This window comes from Dromaius novaehollandiae, chromosome 13 (genome assembly GCF_036370855.1).
Source record: "Dromaius novaehollandiae isolate bDroNov1 chromosome 13, bDroNov1.hap1, whole genome shotgun sequence".
NCBI lineage: Eukaryota > Metazoa > Chordata > Aves > Casuariiformes > Dromaiidae > Dromaius > Dromaius novaehollandiae.
This window is the reverse complement of record NC_088110.1, coordinates 466,156-485,792: the sequence shown is the minus strand read 5'-3', so window position 1 is coordinate 485,792 and position 19,637 is coordinate 466,156. Positions and strand designations below refer to the sequence as shown.

Here is a 19,637-nt window from a genome sequence, read left to right as displayed (position 1 = left end):
GTCTAATTACATAATTAACACAGAATGAGAGCAGAAGGACCTGGACTGGCCCTTCTTGGATGTAGCTGGATGTTAAACTGGCCCAGCCCAGTTGTCAGAGTTCACCCCAAGAACTTTGAACTTGAACAGCCTTAATCATCTGGCAGGATAACACTAAGCTGGTGAAGAGAGCTATGACTCCAGCAGTAGGTTCTCCCTATCAGAAGACATCAATGTGTCATTTTGCACTGAAGATAACCCTTATAGGCCAGAGGCCACCTAAAAGAGAACAGCAGAAGGAGAAGGGCATCATGACTTGCCTGGTAGGTGCAGAGTTGGCATCTGAATATTGTAAGAAGTGCTGAACGTGAGCTAATGGCTGTGGTCCGTGTGGTACTGAAAACATAGAGAAGAGCAGGAAAAAGGTTCTATGTGCAAAACTTGAACTGTTACGTAGGAAGCTGGAAAGCAGGACCTCTGCTGTAGTAGTTGCAATTTTTTTTTCCTCCCTTTGTACTTTCCACAGTACCAGAAAGAGAGGCGAGGAGGAACATTTTCGCATGTTGTTGAGAAAATAGGCTGAGGAAGAGGGATTCGGATTCTCTGGGAGCTGGGATGCTTTTGAAATTGTGTGTGTTTAAAGAAGGGACTTGCTTCATTTAAAGCTTTATAGAACTATGTTGCAAGTGTTTAAAATCAGGAAGGTTATATTACCAAGATGTTAAGTATACAAGAAAGAGAAAGTTGGCTGTGATTATAAAGATGTGGTGCTATATATTAAAGAGATTTTGGAATCAGATCTGATAAACATATGTCATTTATCTCTATGGATTAAAATTCCTGTGTAAACAGGAAAAACAAAGTTTATTACCATTTCCAGCCTGCTTGATTGGGGTGGTGACAATGATTGAGACAGGGAAGTCAGAGGGCCTCAAGGACAGGAAGCACAGTTACTATGGGAGCTTTAACCCACATAGCTTAGGGAAATGTAATTTTGGGGCACAGTTCTGAAATAACATTTTTAGACATGGTTAATATTTTATGTAGGAGGTGGTCAGGGAAGCCACAGGAGGAAAGGTGATACTGTGAAAGAACAGTAGAACACTGGCTGTAGTGTATTTGGATTTAAATCTTTGCATGAAAAAGACACTCCCCCAGTTGTCATTTTGCTGAATTTCAAAAAGAGGAGCAACCTAAAAATGTGAAAGTTAGCTGAAAACAAGCTAAACACCGCACCAGTTCCTCTGGTTCCAGAGGATATAAAGAGAACTACAGACCAAGCAAGCTAAGAGAAACAGAAAAAAACAAAATGGGTATGTGCATATATATTGCGTAGTGTGGAAGAAGAGGCCATGACTTACAGTCCTGTTGAATGCACATGTAGGTGAGCTTTAGTCTGCTTGGATTTGCAAAAGCTATTTGACAAGGTCCATCCTCAACCATTCTTAAGGAAGCTAAGGAAATTTGGGATAAGGAGAAGGTACTTGTGTGGTTAAAGGATTGGTAAAAATATTAGTTAACAGGTAGGAAACAGGGCAGAGAAATGAATGGCCCTAGGGTGTTGTGTCATGCCCCCTCTCCTCCTTGCAGTCAAAGCTGTTCACTGCCAATGGATTCCTGCAAGGATGCGTACTAAGCTTCTGCTCTTCACTACATTAATAAATGACCTGGAAGTGAAGTTAATAGTCAGGTGATAACTTTTGCTGATGATACTAAGCTAACCAAGGCTGTAAAAACAAGGGCCAACTATGAAGACCTGTAGAATGATCTTACAGTACTGAGTGACCGGGAAATAAAATGGAGGATGCATTTCAGGCTGGATAGCTGAAGAATGATTCATGTAGTGACAGAATAAACAATGGCAACTTGATGCAAAAAATGGTCTCTGAACTTCCTCTTGAAGTGCAGGGGCAAGATCTTTGGGTTACAATTGATAGTTCCATGGAAAAATCAGCTCAGTGCACATCCACAGTCAAAAAATAGATGGAATGCTAGAGATTAGAAGAGGAAGAATAGAGAACAAAATGGAGAACATAGTTATACTGTTGTCTGCTATAGTCATGGTATACTAGTGGTGTGAATGCTGTTTGCAGTTCTGTTTTTCCCTCACTTCTCAAAGAAGATACGGAAGAACTGCAAGTGTAGCAAGAATGGTCAGCAGTATGGATTGGCTTCCTTATGAGGAACAGCTGAATAGACTAGGAGTATTCAACCTCAAGAAGAGACCATTGGGGAGTAGGACATGAATGAGGACTGCAAGATCCTGAGCGTCCTTGGGAAGGTTTACAGGGAACAGCTATTCCTATCTCTTCCAATTCAGGAACTGCAAGTACTGAAAGAAATTGGTAACGGACAATAATGAAACTGGAACTCTCTGCTGCAGGATATTGCCTGTTCAAAAAGTTTGCAAATGTTCAGGAAGCAACTGATCAGTTTAATGGAAGAAGAAATCTATTTGCATTAGTAAATGCAAAAATACCACCTTTTGCTTAGGAAATTGTAAAATATATGTTGGAGAGTGAAAGAATGTTCTTGGGAAGTATAATTATATGTTTTCTCCATCCTATGCATTCATGGTTGGCAACTTCTGCAGACAATGTACAAGGCTATATAGACCTTTCTTCTCATCAGCAATATCTGTTCTGATGTATTTTGTTTACTCTTTTGTTAATCACCTATAGGTACTTATGTTTTTCTGATATATGAAAACAGGCATTTAATTGCTGATTATTTTCTGGTCCTTTATCTTTCCTTACCAATTATGAACTAAAGAGTAGTTGTACTTGGTAGAGCAGAAAGCTCTCAGTCTTCAGTCAATCAGGCCGATTAACATTTTGTCTTCGATTCAAGAAAAAAGTAAGAATGCAATGGAAAATCTTTAGTGACTTCTGTGTCTTGTGGCTTGGCCATTCTGTGCTTGACTGATACTTTGTTTGTTTTCTTGAAGGTACATGGGAATAGGACTTTCTGCTCAAGGAGTCAACATGAACAGACTTCCTGGTAAGTTACTGTTAAGAGTTGTTTCGGCTTCCAGTCTGTGTCAAATGCTCATTCGAAATAAAGATTTTAATTTGTATATCTGAATTAAAGAATGTTTGTTTCTGTTAATGAAATGCCGTGACTATAAAGGTCTAATGTCTGGGAGTTTCAGACTTGAATATAATACTAAAATGAGTTATACTAGTATTGTTAACGTAGCCATGATGATTTTAGCAGATAACAGAAATTAATATTAAACAAATGGATAAAGGTTGAGATGATAATGAGCTTTCATACATATAAGCTTCTTGTGCCTGAAAAATAAGCAGGAAAGCATTTTGGCATTTAATATATAATCCCATTTGACCAATTTATATGAAGGAATCTTAAAATGGCAGGAAAATTGGCCTGTCATATTCTTTCTCCTCTTTTCTTTCCTTCCTCCTCTGAAAACTGGAAATATGTGATAGAATGGTATTTCCACTTAATATGTTGCCTCCACTTTCGGAAGTACTTGTTTGTAGCTTAACCTCTAAGTTGGTTAAGCAGCTTCTTTTTTTAAAATAATTTGCAATCTTTCGTTATAATTTTTAGTTAATAAATTGGATAGTGTTAATTTGGGTCTAGGTTTGGGTCACCATAGTGACTTCTGTAGCAGGAATTCTTTCTGGTGGGTTTAAAATTAGAAATTTTCTGCATTTGGTAGGAAGTTAAATGTTCTTTAAATGCCTGAATGAGTCACGGCTGGTTCCCAGTGTTTTCTTTGTCTTGAGACTGATTTACTTTTGATGGAACTATTTTAAAGCTGAAAGGTGTGTTCAAGCCGTATTACACCTCTTGGTACCTCAAAAGGAGAATGTCCTGTGAATATCCTAACGAAAGGAAAACCTTCAGTAGGAGTTGCAGTAAGATACTAGTGAATTCACTTCTCATTCAGGATTTTGCTTTCATCTTCGTTGGAAATTTGCATTTTCAAAGAGTGGAACATGATCATTAGAAAGCTTCCCCCCCCCCCCCCCCATCTCTCCCTCTTAAGACCTCCTATTGCAAAAGTCTTAGCATGTGAGCCAAAATCCGTGACTATTCTGGTAGCAAAATATGTGATGCTACAGCTCTGCTGTAGATATGTTTCTGAAATTCTGTTGGTTTCAGCATAACCAAAGAAGTTGTGGAATATCCATCCTTGAAGGTTCAGGACTCAGCTGGACATGGCCCTGACCAACCTGATCTAATTAGACCTGCTTTGCGCAGATGTTGGACTAGATGATCTTTGGAGATCCCTTCCTTCCTTAGTTACTCTATGATTCTATGATAGTCTGTTTTCAGGGGAACAGTTTCAGTGACACCCATATTTAAAGAATTTGCGTCTTACTGCAAACTATATTTGCTAATAATTTGCATCAGAACTGGCACATGTACACATCAGAGGGAAAGCCAGGGTCAGAAGTCTTTATGTACTCAGAACTAGGTCACAGAAGGAGAGGGGCAGAGCACTGCCAGTTTTCTCAAGTGATACTTGATTGCAAAAAGGTTTAGAATTCGTAGATCAAGATGATGCAGTGTCAGCAGGCATGGAAGTCTCAGTTTTCAGACTTTTTTCCTGCTTTCCCATCTACCCCCCTGCCCTGCCTCCCCAGTGCTCCTAACCAATTTGACAGGTTTGTACTCTGAAGAGGGTTGTGTGCATGTGTAAGAAGCTGACCTCATCTGCTCTTCCCAGGGTCTAAGTGCCTGGCTATGTGGAAGAGGAGTTATCCGGCTTTTAAGGGAGAATGTTCTGTCCAGAAAGTTGCTCTCCATGTTGTGCAAGGGAAAGATGGATGGGAGTGTCTTGTGGATGGCCTGTAGACTGCTAGTTGGACTATGCTTCTCCTAAAAGGATATAACACAGTTAAATACTAATCTGAGATGACACCTATGGAATGTTGTAGATGTGCTGTCCTGAAATTAAGCTCTTAAAACAGCACTGACAACACTTTCTATTTTTTTCCTTCAGGGATTGAAAATTAACCAAACCCACTTCTGATAAATGACTTTAGAGTCCATGAGCTGCATGAGCAGTTTTATGTGGCAGGTTTGAATCAAAATGCCTGTATACTGTTAATTCTAGAATGTGTGTGATGAATGTGAAATTCTTTTCCCTGGGTGAAATAAAAGGCAAAGTGAACTTGAGACATCACATTGTGCACCGCTTGTTTAGCAGTGAATTGTGTGAATTTGATCATATGAGCCTGTTGCTTGTTGGATCACGTGAAGATTATGCTGCCAGGAGAAATTCTGTGGACATAATTAGCTCAATCTCACATGATCTGTGTAAAATGAACTTTATGGTTTTGTATTACAGATCAGTAATTGTCTTTCTGGCTTTTGGTGAATGAGTTTGATCTCTCCTCTTTTTTTTTTTTTTAAAATAAGATACTGGTCGAATAACATAAGTTAGACATGTATATCAGGCTTAACCATTATCAGGTCCTTCACAGCACAGAGCAAGCCAGAGCTCACTGAAGAATGATATGCTTAGAGACTTGACTTGGCTTTGTGTCTAGGTGTAATTTTAACCTTTTGTGACCTGAAATTCTGCCAGGTTTGTCTTGTTAAAACCCATTCTAAGTCAGTTTTGCTTTAACAGATTAGTTTTTGCTAGGCATCCTGGCAGGGCAGCCTGTGACCACTACAAGTAATGCTTCAGGTGCCCAAAGCCTGATAGGGAAGTTGGTGCCTTTCTCATTCGCACTCTCAGTGAGGATCTTGGGCATCCTCTCAGCCCTAATTCAAAAAAAAATCTTGTTGCTGGATTCTATTGCAAACTTCTTTTTTCTCCTGCGAACAAACACTTTGGCCACATCCAGTTCGAAGTCAAGTTTTCTGCTTTATGCCAAATTCATCTTGGCTTTAGCCCGGCTCATTAGTGATGGGGGAAGTGTTGAGCTTTCTCTGAAAGCTCGAAGCGTGGATGGGGCAACCTTAAGCATTTCCTTAAACTACCCGTCTTTGCAATGGAAACAGGTACTGCGTTTAAAAGGAGAGTGTCCTGTCCCTGCTCTACTCAAAGGTTTCCTGTAAGCTGTGCTTTGCAGCTCGGTCAGCAAGTCTGAAATTATTGTGAGATTTTTATTGAACTGCTGATATTTGTGACTCTGATGTGTGTGTGTTTGTTTGTTTGTTTTAACAAAAAGACATTTATAATATTTACTAATAAAGGTCCTGCTTTAAACTAGTGGCTTTCATTGAAATATCTGCTTACTTTTTCCCCCAGATACAGCTTTTATCATGTGTGCTTAGCATTCTGGTATCTGAAGATGAAATTACATGTTACAGCTGAGCTGATCTAACTCACTGTCGTCAGAGGAGTGGAACTCTCCCTTCTCTACCCCCAAGCACAGCCGCACAGTCGCTGTTCTTTCCTTGAGCAAGCCCCTAGCTCTGGCACTTGTTACATCCTTTGCCAAGCCAGTCTAGCTTACAGACCTGGCAGGAAGCTGATGGCTTTTCTACTATGTTGAAGCTCTAGCAGGCTGGTTCTTTCACAGTTCATGAAACAAAGCATCCTGAGCATCACATCAGATAAGTCCATGTTTGGATCTAGCCCTCAGTCAATGAATTTTTTCTGAGCCCAACTGAAAATGTATTGGTGGTTTATTACAAGTCTCACCTAACCTTCAGAAAGTGGAGAAGATAGGAGGTGTTCCCACCTTAAATATGGATGAGATGTGCATGCTGGAGATGATTCTCCTCTGCACATCATGTTCTGCCTTGGTCCAAGTCCATTGTGCTGTTGCAAGATGGTATTTCACTTGCTTTATCTTTTTGAGGTTAACCCAGCAGGAATGTGTAGCCATGCTGAGAGGTAAGGAGGCCTGATTCTCTACAGTGGCATTCAAGTCTTAATTCAGCCTAAGGTGTTGTGAAACTCTACTGTTAGGCACCCCTCCTACAGTTTCTAAAACAGCAGAGATAGGATCTGGCCAATCAGTTTTACAGGCTTTAAACACCCTCTGGTTAATAACTGACTTGCCTTGCTAAGCAGCATTGCACATGTTAAAGGGAGTTCCAGTTTTCTTTCACTAGCCATTGTTTGCTTTACAGAACTTTGTGTTTGATTATTTTTTACCTGGCTTTTAAAATTAAAAGGTATTACTCAGCTTATTCACTGTTTGCCTGTTTCATATGCTTTGTTAGAAGAACAGGCTTTCAAATTCAAGAATGTTTTATAGCCTTGAATTAGTATGTAGTCAGATAAAACATTGGAATTTGGTATACAGAAACCTACCACACACTGGGGGTTTGGTTTCTGGGACTATTAATTCCTTAAACTAGATCACCAAGAACAGGAACAGTTTGTCCAGCTGTCCTATGTCTTTGGTCAGCAAAGGGTCTTTGTGAATGATGTATTCCTATAGACTTGTAGAATATGTAAAAATGAGCACTGGGAATTGTATCTCCTTGATGAATTCACTGGGAATTTCTCTCCTCTACAAGAGCCATCAGTCCCCCTCCATAAGCCACCAAGAAGGTGAATGGGTTTTCCATTTTAGCTTTGTTTGCAGATGCCTTCCCTTCTTTTGCCTTTCTCCCTTGTTGATAGGTAGCTGTTGACGTTTCTGGATAGGACTTTATTTCTTTTCAGCTTGTCTTGCAAGGTATCGGAGGGGATGCAGTAGGGTAGCAAAGCTATTGAGGAATATGTTGTGGTCTGGTAACTTTACCTGAAGAAAGGGATAATGGTCTCCCCTCCAGGGGTTTTTGCAAGCACTTTCCAGGCAGGTGTGCTTCCTCTGCAAGGAGACTAGAGAAGGGGGAGGCTGAATAGATGTTGGTATTGTAGAAAGCTGTGAGAAACTGTGGGAACTGGGCCTATTCAGCCTGGAGAAGAAGCAGCTGAGGTGGGATCCAGTAGCAGTCTTGTACAATCTAAAGGGAGCTTACACAGAACCAGACTCTTCTCAGAAGTGCACAATGAAAGGAGGAGGGGCAATGACACAAATTACAATAAAGGGAATTGTGGTGGGACATAAGGAAAGTATTATTCCTCATCAGGGTTGGGGTCAGGTTGCTAGAAAGGCTGTGAAGTCTCCATCCTTAGACATTTTCAAACATCAGTAGCACATAGTTACCTGAGTAACCTGATCAAACTTTAGTGTTAGCCCTCCTCTGAGGAAGAAGTTTTGCCAGAGGTTCCAGAGGTTCCTTCCAGTCAAATTATTTCTGTGATTGCCATGAAATCTCTCTAATTCAAATGTGTCTAAAGAACTTCTTTTCTATTTGCCAGCACACACTGGGGGTCATAAAAACACTTTCTGTGACTCCAATGACAATGACTAAGGGCCTGTGCAGAAGGACTTAGTCTTAATGGTGAATACAGTTATTATAAAAGATGGGACCTCACAGAATCTTCTGATTTGAAGCGAGTTCAATTATACGTCAGACCTGCCTGACAGGTGTGTGTCTAAACCAGTCTTTTATTACCTTTGGGGCCACTTCTTCCGACACTGTCTTCGTGTTAGAAGGCTTTTCCTGATGACTAACCTAAATCTCCCTTATAGTTTAAGCATATTTTTCTCTAGCCACATGGAGATGGAGAATAATTAATTTATTTCTGCTTTGTAGCTTTATACATGAAGACTTTCTATCTTTGTGGTTTTCTCTCTAGACCAATCATCTCTGGCTCTTCACTTTGTCGTATTATCATGTCCCCTATTTATTATATTTTCTTGATTTGTGATAATTCTTCTTTTTAGAACTGTCACCACTGGATGCATCACAAACACCAATATCTTACTCCCTATAGTAAAAGAAAAGATTACAATTCAGAGCAAGTCCAGGAGGGGGCCCATATCCCATGCTACAAGGAAGAGCAAAGAAAAATCCTTGCCAAACTTTGACAATCTCTCAGGCTTAAGTGGAAAGTGGAGGGGATAGGAGAAGCTAAATGGTTAACTGGGAAAAAGGCTTCTAGAGCAACCAGTGAAAGTAACTGCACTTGAAGTATGGGATTAAATATATGAGCAATATGCGGGAAACAAACAATGATTCAGTCTACTTTCAAATCCTCTTGGGTAAATCAGCATTGTGGCTGATTTTCTATCTTTAGAAGTACTTTCTATCAAGTTTATTTAAGGATTTATGCAACTGATCAACCTGTGTCTTAAAATACCTTATGGTATTTGTCCCACTGCCCTGCTGGAAAGCTGTTCCAGAACTGTCCTTGAAAATAGTTGACCAAAGTGGCACATGGGATTTCCAAATGATGTCTTAGTAAAGTCTTACACAATGGTACTTACGCTTCCTTGTCTCCTTAATAAATACACCTTCTATAATGAATCCTAGGATTGCACTAGCTGTTTTTACTCTTATCGGCTTATGAGCCTCCTCCAGTCAACTGACGTACCAAGACCTCTTCCTCCCCTGCTTCCAATATAGAAAGAGTTATTTCTCTGTAACATAATTTAAGTATTATTACAGTTGCAGTTCTTCAGTATTAGAGTACTACCACTGAGCTTGTGTGTTAAAAGTCCTTGTTACTGGATTTGCAATTCCTTGTAGTGTTTCATTAACACTCTAGGATGGAAATTATTATCTCATACCCTCTCTGTTTGCTGTGCTGAGCGATCAAAGTTTTGCTTAGATTAGATGTTGCAATTTTCATTGTGTAGTCTGTCCGCATTTTCAGCTCGGTAAAGCATTAGGAAGGCATTCAGGTGGAAAAAAAGATGAGAAACCAGTGGCAGCACAAGCTGCTAAGAGTCTGGACTCCATGTGTCAAGGCTGAATGAGCAGATATCGGGCTGTAGGCAGGCTGCCTTTTGCACTTGATGCACATCGGGTTGCGGGGAAGGTACTTATGGTAAGTGCCTCAGGTGTGTGTAGGGAACCTTGTAGCACCATGGAGAAACCTGAATTCTGATTCTATTACTAACCAGAAGGGAGGCTTAATACTCTAGGGGAAGCATGGAGGCGTTCAATTTACCTCCCCCTTAACCAGTGGGAAAACTCTTCTTGGAGAACTCTAGAGCTCTCTAGATAAACCCCTCAAATTATTCAGGAATGGCTGAAGGAAGCTTTGTGATTTCTTGTTATGGGATCTAAGTGCTTGCCTGGTTATTGCTTATAGTCTCCATTTTCTTTCTCATTTTTCTTATATCTTCTACTTTTTGGCATAGGCTTTGGGTCCTCTTCAGCACTAAGCACCATGGAAGCCTTTGAGTACTGCATGATACAAACAGAGCTTTATGATAAAGCGGATCACTTGAGCAATTTAATCAAAGCCATACCAAAATCTATAGTTTAGTCTTGATACGTTTAATGGCGATTTGAATCTGTTATGTTACTTCTGCTAGATTGGTAATAGCAATACTATTTATACAATATCCTTTTGGAATTATTCAGTGCAGGTTTACTGTGTAGCCCAACACTGCTTGCCAGACCATGTTTAAACCTTTCCTCTTGCCAGCTGTAAGGAGATTTGACTTGTCAGAACTATTATTTTATTTGTACAGTAAATAAATTTAAGGCCCAGTTTGACTAGTACCCCAAACTCTTTGCTTTCCTGTGTGATTTGCACATAGATAACAATAGTATGTGTGAGGAAATTCATAAAGACATCACAAATTTAATACCTGTAAAAATTATAGGGGATGATGATTAATTTTTGTATGTCAGGATAAGGAAAATGTAGGGTTAATATCGGTTTCACAGGAAATAATAAATATATGTAAAATCCTTGGAAACTACTTCTGGAAACACTTCTAGGACCAAGTTACACATGCAGTCCTTTGGTTGTCTGTGCCAGTTCCTAACTGCAAACTTGCTTACGCTTCTGGTACCCTCTTATTTATGCTAGCAAACCAGTTTGTAGGGTTGTGTGTAAATTGGATCATATAATTGGGTTAATAATAATGGGGGAAGCTGTTTGATTTTAGGGTTATTATTAACTTGGATCTGTTCTATGATCCAGCTGATCACACAGATGGTGCTGGTTGAAACAACTCCTCTGTGAAACTTTATTCTAAAGAAATGTGTGGGTAACAAAAGTCTAAAATTACTTTATATGGAAACAGATATTAATCTTACCTGATGTGTGCTGAAAACCTTCATGAAGGCATTCCCTCCAATTTACAGTTGTCCAACTGATCATGAAGACTTTTTCTGAAAGAGCATCTTGCTGAAGCCAGCTTGGCTGGCTGTTCAGTGGCTGCATCCCTTTAATTTTTGATCTGTTGCTGCCTTTTTGCAAGTTGTTTGGAGACAAGGGCTGGATACCTTTGTTTCAGTGATTAGTACAATGACACAATTATCTTTGGACTTGAATGGTTTCTTTTTGCCCTGAACTTTGTTTTATTCAATCATACAGTAAAGAAATGAAAAACAAATGACAAAGAAAGCATATGCTTGTTATGCTGTTTCCTGTCTGATGCTTTATAATCCAAGTGATTGAGGGTTTGGGAAGCTATTGAGCTCAGAAGGGCTTATGAGCCATTCTAGTAGTGGCTATGCAGCCTTCTATTAATACCTGCAGAATACAGAGACAGTGAGTTTCTGTCTCAGTATGGTGAATGCTTCTTGGGAATATGGAAAGGTAGCATGAGAAAACCTGAAAAATTGGTAATGGAGAAGAATCCTGTCTGTGCAAAACTTCTAGGCCAAATGACTTCTAGCCGAGTTTAGTCTGTCTCTGGTGATGTGTCCAAGGACTAAGTGATACATGTGTATTTCCCATAGTTACAGAATCATAGAATAGCTGAGGTTGGAAGGGACCTATGGAGATTGTCTGGTCCAAACCCCCTGGCTCAAAGTAGGGTCAGCTAGAGCAGGTTGCCCAGGACTGTGTACAGTTGAGTTTTGAATATTTCCAAGGATGGAGACTCCACAACTCTTTTGAGCAACCTGTTCTGGTGTTCAACTGCCATCACAATAAACATTTTTTTTCTTACGTTCAGGTGGAATTTCCTGTGTTTCAATTTGTGCCCATTTCCTGTTGTCCTGTTACTGGGCACCACTGAGAAGAATCTGTCTCTTTCTTCTTTATACCCTCCCAGCAGCTATTTATATGCATTGATAAGATTCCCCCCGATCCTTCTTTTCTCTAGGCCGAGCAATCCCAGCTTCTCAGCCTCTCTTAGATGCTCCAGTCCCTTAGTCTATCTTTGTTAGATAGATTCTTAACCAGCTTTTACTATGTATATGTTGTGCAGGAATTACAAGAAATACCCAAATTTGTATGTCAGTTTGTGGACTGTTCCCTTTTTTCTTCCCAACAATATCTGTTTTTTGGAGTTGTGGTGCTGAAGTATGGTGTGCAGAATGTGTCCTATTTTTCAGAGATTCACACAGTTCTTATAACCTGGCTGAAAATCAGCAAAATAAGAAGTCTTTTCTCTTGAATTCAAGGAGATTAGACTTCTGCTTTCCATGTAGTTCAGATGAAGTTTTTCTTCCACAGTAGATTTTCAAAAGTGCAGTCTCAAAGTTGCTAGCCTGTATGCTGAACTGGCAGTTACATTTGTGTATATAAAAAGAAAATGTGTGCAATTTATTTCTGTTGCCTCTTGGCCGCCATATACAGCAGCAGCCTAATCCACCATCCCCATGTAGTCCTCTGCTCCACTCATGAGGTGTGCCTCCCACAATCAGATTATCTTGTACGCAGCTGGATACAGCTTGTTTAGGTGGGACACATTTTAAAACATGAGCTTTGTGCTAAGAGCAGATATGGTGCAAGTCAGCATGGTGTGGAGGAATCCAGCAGATATCTTAGAACCCTGCATGACACTCGCTGTTGAGAGCCACAATAGCAGTGATGATCAAGTCCACCCCTTATGTGACCTGGTCTCAAAGGCAGTTAGACTTGACACTCTATCAGCTACGTTCAAAGCTGGAGAGTAACGAAAACAACTCCTGAACCTCAGAATTGAAGTAAATAACCTTCTGAATTTAGGCTAAATGTAATCTCATGTTTTATTTGTAGCTATTTATTTGAAAATTAGGGTTGCGTAGAGTAAAAGTTATCCCCTTTTTCCCCTTCAGGCCCACTTTAGTTCACACATTTGCTTGTATTGATTGCCCTGTCTGCAGTCAGAACAATTGTTGTCAGCCATGTGGTCAGGTCTTTAGGAAGCTGGGTTTTTTTCCCCTTTTAGTTAGACTAACTTTTGGGCACACAGATTTCAGGTTCGAACAGAATGAAAACAGAGCTTTGAGTAACCATACTTCTCCATCAGATATTTGAAAAGGTGTTTAGACACATCATTTAAGCTGAACAGAAACTTGGATCAGTGCTTCAAGGTAGTAACCCAGGATTTGGAAGACTAATCAAAGAAAGTGTTTACACTGGCCACTAAATGCTCAGGAGATAATGCAGATGAGCGAGAGGTGATTCTTATTAAATGCGGTCACCTAGTTCTCAACTGGGGTAGTGGGTTAGCTGGATACCCTGGAAAATGGAAACACGTGGGTAATACGGGAACTGGAGAGTGCTCTGAGAAGGATCATGCAGAGGCAGTGTGTTGTCTCTGTAAGTGTCCAGCTTGGATCTTGCTTGTTATAGTCAGTTCAGCAGGGAGCTCACTGCCTGAGCTGGCTTTTGTCCAGGGCTGGGGGAATATGGCTGTCCTGCACTTGTCCATGGCCTGATTTCTTGAAGGGCTTACTAGCTCCAGTGCATTGCAGATGCCAAGATCCAGCACAGGTTTAGTGCTATGCCCTTGTCCAGTTAGCCCTCTTGAATTTAGAGCTGAGGGATATACAGTCTAAAGTAGCTTTGTAGAAGTTGGCTTGCCTTCAGCTTTATTAGCTTTTTATTCAGTGTTGTAACTCCTACAGACATGGGTTGGCTCTTTGTAGAGACTTTGCAGTGCTTTCCCTGGTGTAACGTTCCCAGAAGTGGGCGTATGTTACAGGTATGTTTGATCCTTACTCTGCATGCGGCTTTCTGTTACTCATCAGGTTGTATTAGTTCTGTGCCATGTGAAAATAGACTTTCCAAAGTTGAGTTGAGATGGCATAGCATAGTTGGGGTTGTGATGTGGCCTTTACTAATATCCTGAAATGTCCTCTCCGTATGTAGCACAGATTATGGACCAGCCATAATCTTATGGACCAGGATAATCTTAGGCACAGTCAAGAGGCCTTTTTTCAATCTCAGCATTCCAACATGTGCTTTTTCTGGAAGACTTATTTTCCGGTAATGCCTTGTGTATATATATATTTTCATATTTTTCTTGCCTCATTAAATACCTTTTTTAAGGTATGTTTTTAATAGTAGCTGGGTACAAGGCCCTGGATTCCGTAATGAGCTCTAACATTGGCTTTGGCTGAATCTTTTAACTGCACTGCCTCAGTGTCTCTCTAAAATGGCTTTAGCCAGTTTCCTTGCAAGCTTTTTCTGAAGGTATCTTAATATTTTATAAAGGCCTTCTTGCCCGTCAGCTAAAAGTCGGCATAGAAATGCAAATGTGAGTTATTTAATATGATGAGTTTTGAGGCCTGTGTATATGATAAAGGCTGTTGTATCCATTTTTTGTTTTTTGCCCCTGTCTCTTAATAGATAAATGGCAAAACTCCTAATCTGGCATTTTCTTTTGTCTCTGCCCTTCATTGTTTTCTGTGCCCCCCAGTATGGCATGTTAGGGAATATAATAGATATAATAGTACAATGGCAACCCGATCACGCTAGACAGTTGTTGAACGTTGCCTTTGTCGATAGAAGCCACCTGTTTTGTAGTTGTGCTTTAATCATGTTGTGTTCTTTACAGACCTATAAATGGCTTGTAATATGGCTCAATCCCTTCCACATAAGAAAGACTGGATCATGTTCTGGCTCTGGCAGAAGATTTTCAATATATTGCAGTTCTCTGGCACATCAGGCTTGTAACTTAGGAGCACTTGCTGTCTGTAGTCATTTAAGGGAGTAGGATTTTTATCTTAGTTACCGCATTCTGTGGTGAGCTGCATGCTAAGTAATGATAGTCAAATGGATTCATTACCAAATTTCTGGGGCAGGTGGAATGGGCCATTCTTGCTGATGTGGTATTGTCCATATTGCAGCCATGCAGAGCCTTCTGGTTTTGTTTTTTCTCTTTATGAATCAATGGGTAGTGTCATTTTGTATAAATAAACATTGACTGTGGTTTGATGTTGTTTTGAAGCCTACTTAATATCTAGTAGCAGTCAAACAGGAGGAGTTGTTGATCTCATCTAAAATTACTGTGTCAAATCAGTATTGTTAAAAGGAAATTTTTCAGTGTTACTTTATGCTGATAGACTTTGTGATGCATCAGGGAATGCTTATTAGCACCCACATTCTGCTGGATCTACCAAACTCTTGCAGGCCTTTTCACTTGTCTTTCTTATGTTCCTTTTGATCTTTGGGTCACTGTCTTTGTGTTGCTGCCCTCTATTGATGGAAGATAGATGTTGTGGTTTCATTTTTTTTCTTTGGATGTTTGCCACAGTTAGTCTTTCTGCCATGAGTATTTGGTCCAAGCCTTGTCTCTTTAGCAGTTGCAGCTGAAAGTACTTCATAAAAAGTAAGGAATAATCTTTGAGCCAGGCCTGCAGCCAGGCCTACTGAGAGTCCTCAGTGTTCTTGAGCATAATCTGTTGTTGCTCCATAAGGTCCAGACTGAGCTTGAATGGAAGTGCTAGATCTGCTGGGAACAAGGGTGGGAGGGAGGCCACTGTGCAGCAGCCCCTCTTTGGGAGTGTGTGCAGTGGTGTGGTACACTGCTCCATTACCTCGCACGTGGTTCAGTGTAGTACTACAAGAACCATGAGACCTGAACGTGTCCAGTCTCTGCTTTGAGATGTTTGTCCTCAGTGGCATGAAGTGGCTTTATTTTCTGTATACACGTTGATCCTGCAGTGCAGGGCTTGGGCCTTTGCTGCATTTGAAGTCATTTTGCCACCTTGCAGAAGAAGTGGAAGCTGTTATGATAAAGAAGATGCCTGGATAAGAAGTTAGGGTGTTACTAGTCAGGACATCTTAATTTCCTAGTGCCCTTAGGTAAGTGGGTTTGAGGGACATTTTTTTTCCCCTAAAAAATTTCCTGGGCAGATGTCCAGCCCCTTGAGGTTCTGCCAGGAAGGTGCTGCAAAATACTAAGCATGCTGCTCCCTGGTCCTCTTGCTGTCCTGCAGCTGGTGTTGTGACTGTACCTCCTCCTATGCAAGCCAGCTTGACAGCTGTTCCAGGCCGGGACCATGCCTCTCCTATTCCTGCCTCCTCAAATCTGTAGTGTATATTGCTGTGGCCAGTGAGCATCAGTTTTTGTAGGCTGGACTAGACTAGTTCATTTGACTATGAAGCATGACTGGATGAAAAAAACAAGGCTATATCCTTGCTCTCACCCAAAATCTGACTTCTGTGCAGCTTTGTATGGTATGGCAGGCTATAAAACTGAACTACAGCTAGGGTGTTGCACCATCCCCAGATGCTTCTTGGGGCAACAGGCATTTAGCTTCTAAGGCTATAGGACCACACAGATGTGCTCAGCCTTCCCTTTGCTAGGGGCAAGATTATGCTTTTACTGTCCTGGACTGACATACACCAAAGGCATGTTAAACCACTAGCAGGGCCAAGTACTCTGCAAGATGGTTGAGCTGTCAGTAGAGGGGCCTTCTGCCTCCACTGTAATCAACTGTTTCTTCCCCATCTTTATTCTTATTTTCTTATCCTCTCAAATACCAGTCCCTACTTGGGATTGCTTTGTCCAGGAGACTGTAGAAGCAACTCTGAGCAGCAACATGCAGTTCTCAGCCATGCAAAAATGACCCATAATCACCCTAGTGGATCTGTACAGAGGAGGTCCCTTTAGCACAAAGAAGCAATACCTTATTTATCTAACAGTGTAAAGGGCCAGATAAAGTTGTGTTACCCCACTCGGTCTTGGTACTTGCACATGATCCCAGAGAGCACAGAAACAAACAGATACCACAGAATATGGTGTATGCATGGTGATGAAAACTTGGAAGTTGAGAAGAATCCACTTTATAGACTGAGAGGCAAGTGCATATTGTCTTGTGAAGGGTGGAGTGTTCTTCAGAAGCCTTGGAGCAGGGCCAGTACTAGCTTACCCGCCTTTAAATTTCGGTGGGGTTGCACACCAAGAGAAGTCTGAGGTTTTGAGAACACATGCAGTCAATATCAGGATATTGCAAGAGCCGCCTTCTCCCCTCTGTTTGCCTGTGGCAGTCCCTTTATATGTGCAATTTCCTACTCCCTGCACTCTATTCATCTATTCAGCCTCTGCTTAATGTATGTTCCCCTCCACGCATGTCATGCTCTGCTGCTGCCAAAGCCCCAAGTTGGTCAAGCAATGGCAGACTGCACAGTGCGATGCATGGAAATCACCCTGCCTCCAGTCAGAATCTGGTCCAGCAGTGACTGTGGGCTCTGTAACTGGTTTGACCTTCAACATCCCATTCCCTTAAGTACTGTACATGCAGTTTGTACATTGTTGGTATATCTGTTTCTGCTGTACTTTGGATTCAATAAATCCTATTAAAATTATTTTAGTTAGTTTATTTCAGTGTGTTTGCGCAAGTTACTGTCCCTCTTCAGCTGGTGGTTCCACTTGCTACTTGCCCTGGCAGCTGCAGGAAGCTAGGCTTGCAGGTTGGAGGAATGGGAGGAGGAAGGCTTCAGGTAAATGCTGGACAAGAACAGGCGTGGGAGAAAAATGAAAAATATTTCTTGCCTGTCCTGTATACAAAAGAGAAAAAACTAGGTACAGGCAAAATCTGGAGAGATGCCAGTGCTATAAAGGCTTCTCTGTAGAGCAGTCACCAGGGCCTATCCTGAAGAATGGGTCTCCAGGTTCTGACTGAAGGTACCACAGTGCTTCCCCTTGGACGTACTGATCCTGTGCTGTGCCTGTCTCTTGGCCTCATCTTTCACAGATGTTACTCAGGATACAACAGAGAGACAACACCCCAGTTTACAAATCATACTTCAGATTCTTTCTGAGGAACTTCCATTCCATCCTCATCATCTGAGGAACTTTTGTGGCCAAACACCAACATCACTTGCCTCTTTAGAAGATGTTTCAGGTTTTCCTGATTGGAGGTCAGGTTGCTGGTGAATTTATTTTGTGAACAAGGCCCTGCCCTTTGCAGCAGCTTATGCAGCACATACAGTTTACCTTGAATGTACAGACTAAGCCATAGTGGAATGTTTCTCCCTTGAAATGAACATAGGCAGGGAACACTCCGTGTGTCAGCAGTAAAGTCCCAACGTGGGTAAGTGTCTGCCATCTTTTTAACCCAGAGGAGTGGCAGAGCAGCCAGAGTCTAAGTCTCAGCCTCTAACTTACTGGAGCAGCCATCTTTTTCAAGCTTACTGGGCCTTGCAAGTCTGTCCTTTGACATGATAGATAAGAGGAGTGCTTAGCACAGATCTCCATAAATGTTGACTTCCCAGTTTTGCTGTGCCCACTGGTAATTCTAGCTTGTTTGAACCATGATGCACTGTCCCCAGTTTGCATTCTTTTCATGAACTCACGCTCTCTGTGGAAAGAGCAGCAGGACAGCAGAGGCATCAATAAAAGTGTTAATCTTGGCAACTTCTTTCGAGGCATGGTCCTGAATTGCATTTCTTCTGTGTGGTATATGGCCTGATGCTACATGACTTCAGTGTTGAGCAGCATATTTAGTTCCCAGTGTTCCTAGATGTGGTGTAGCAATGATGCCAGTTTTACACGGTGCTTACTAGAAGATGTTCTGCGCGTGTTGCTGGCACTGCTTGAATGGAAAGTTAAAATGGCGTGCTATTGCTACAGTGCTAAGATACAAATGGTGTCCCAGCCCAATAGTACTGCTTTCCAGTAGCTGCTTTTTGAGGCCGAAGCTGACCTCAGAAACAGAAGTTAGGCCCATCATAGGATCTGCCCAAAAAGTCAGGAGTAAAACAGAGTTGGCATCGAGTGAACAATATATGACTGCATGGGGATGGATGTAGAGTAGTTTGTGATACTAGGTAGTATATTTCATCTAACCTCTATTCTAACAAAATATCAGCATCATACAATCCTGCTTATTTGGCAGTGGGCATTTATGAGTTCATCCTGTAACTGTCTAGAAGTAACTCAAATCTTTTTTGCTATGTGATTGGGCAGTGCACAATTCCAGCCTGTTTATCAAACAGCAGCAATGGAACTTGCTGTTATCCATTTTCTTACTGCATGTTGGGATCAAGATAGTCTGTCAAAAGGACCAAGCAATTCTTGCTGAGGTCAGCAGGCGAAACAGAACTTCAGTTTGGTGCTGAGTGTTTAAAAATGTCTTTCTAAGCCTTAGGTATTTTTTCCTCTTTTCTTTCTTCCCACACTCTTGCTACTTGCTGATTGCAGTCTGAGCTACTCTTTTATGTGTCTGATTATTAATAAATACTGTTTTTTCTATACAGGTATTTTGGGTTTGGGTGTTGATATGTTCAATTCAATGTGATGGCATTTTAACCTCTTTTTGTTCACTAGCTGCTGAGGTCTTCATGCTGTTCCTACCCGCAGAGTAGTTCTGTCTATATATTTGTATGTTCTAACTATATTTGTCTTCAAAATGAGCCGTGGTTGAAACAGGAGCCTTAGGCTGGGTGTTTAGATTCTGCTTTGAGCACTGTCATGCACTAGATGGCCAAATCCTTTCTATCCTCTACCTTTCTGCTTCTCCCCTCTTTAAAATGATTT

General features: G+C 41.1%; 1 protein-coding gene across 2 annotated transcripts in view; it reads left to right on the top strand.

Moving 5' to 3' along the window:
- RANBP10 (RAN binding protein 10) overlaps window positions 1-19,637 on the top strand; it is a 93,119-nt gene that overhangs the window by 20,179 nt on the left and 53,303 nt on the right. For both annotated transcript variants that reach the window (XM_026113224.2, XM_064519291.1), the window contains exon 3: window positions 2,927-2,979. In XM_026113224.2, coding sequence (XP_025969009.1) covers window positions 2,927-2,979 — 53 coding nt within the window. The remainder of the gene's footprint in view (window positions 1-2,926; window positions 2,980-19,637) is intronic.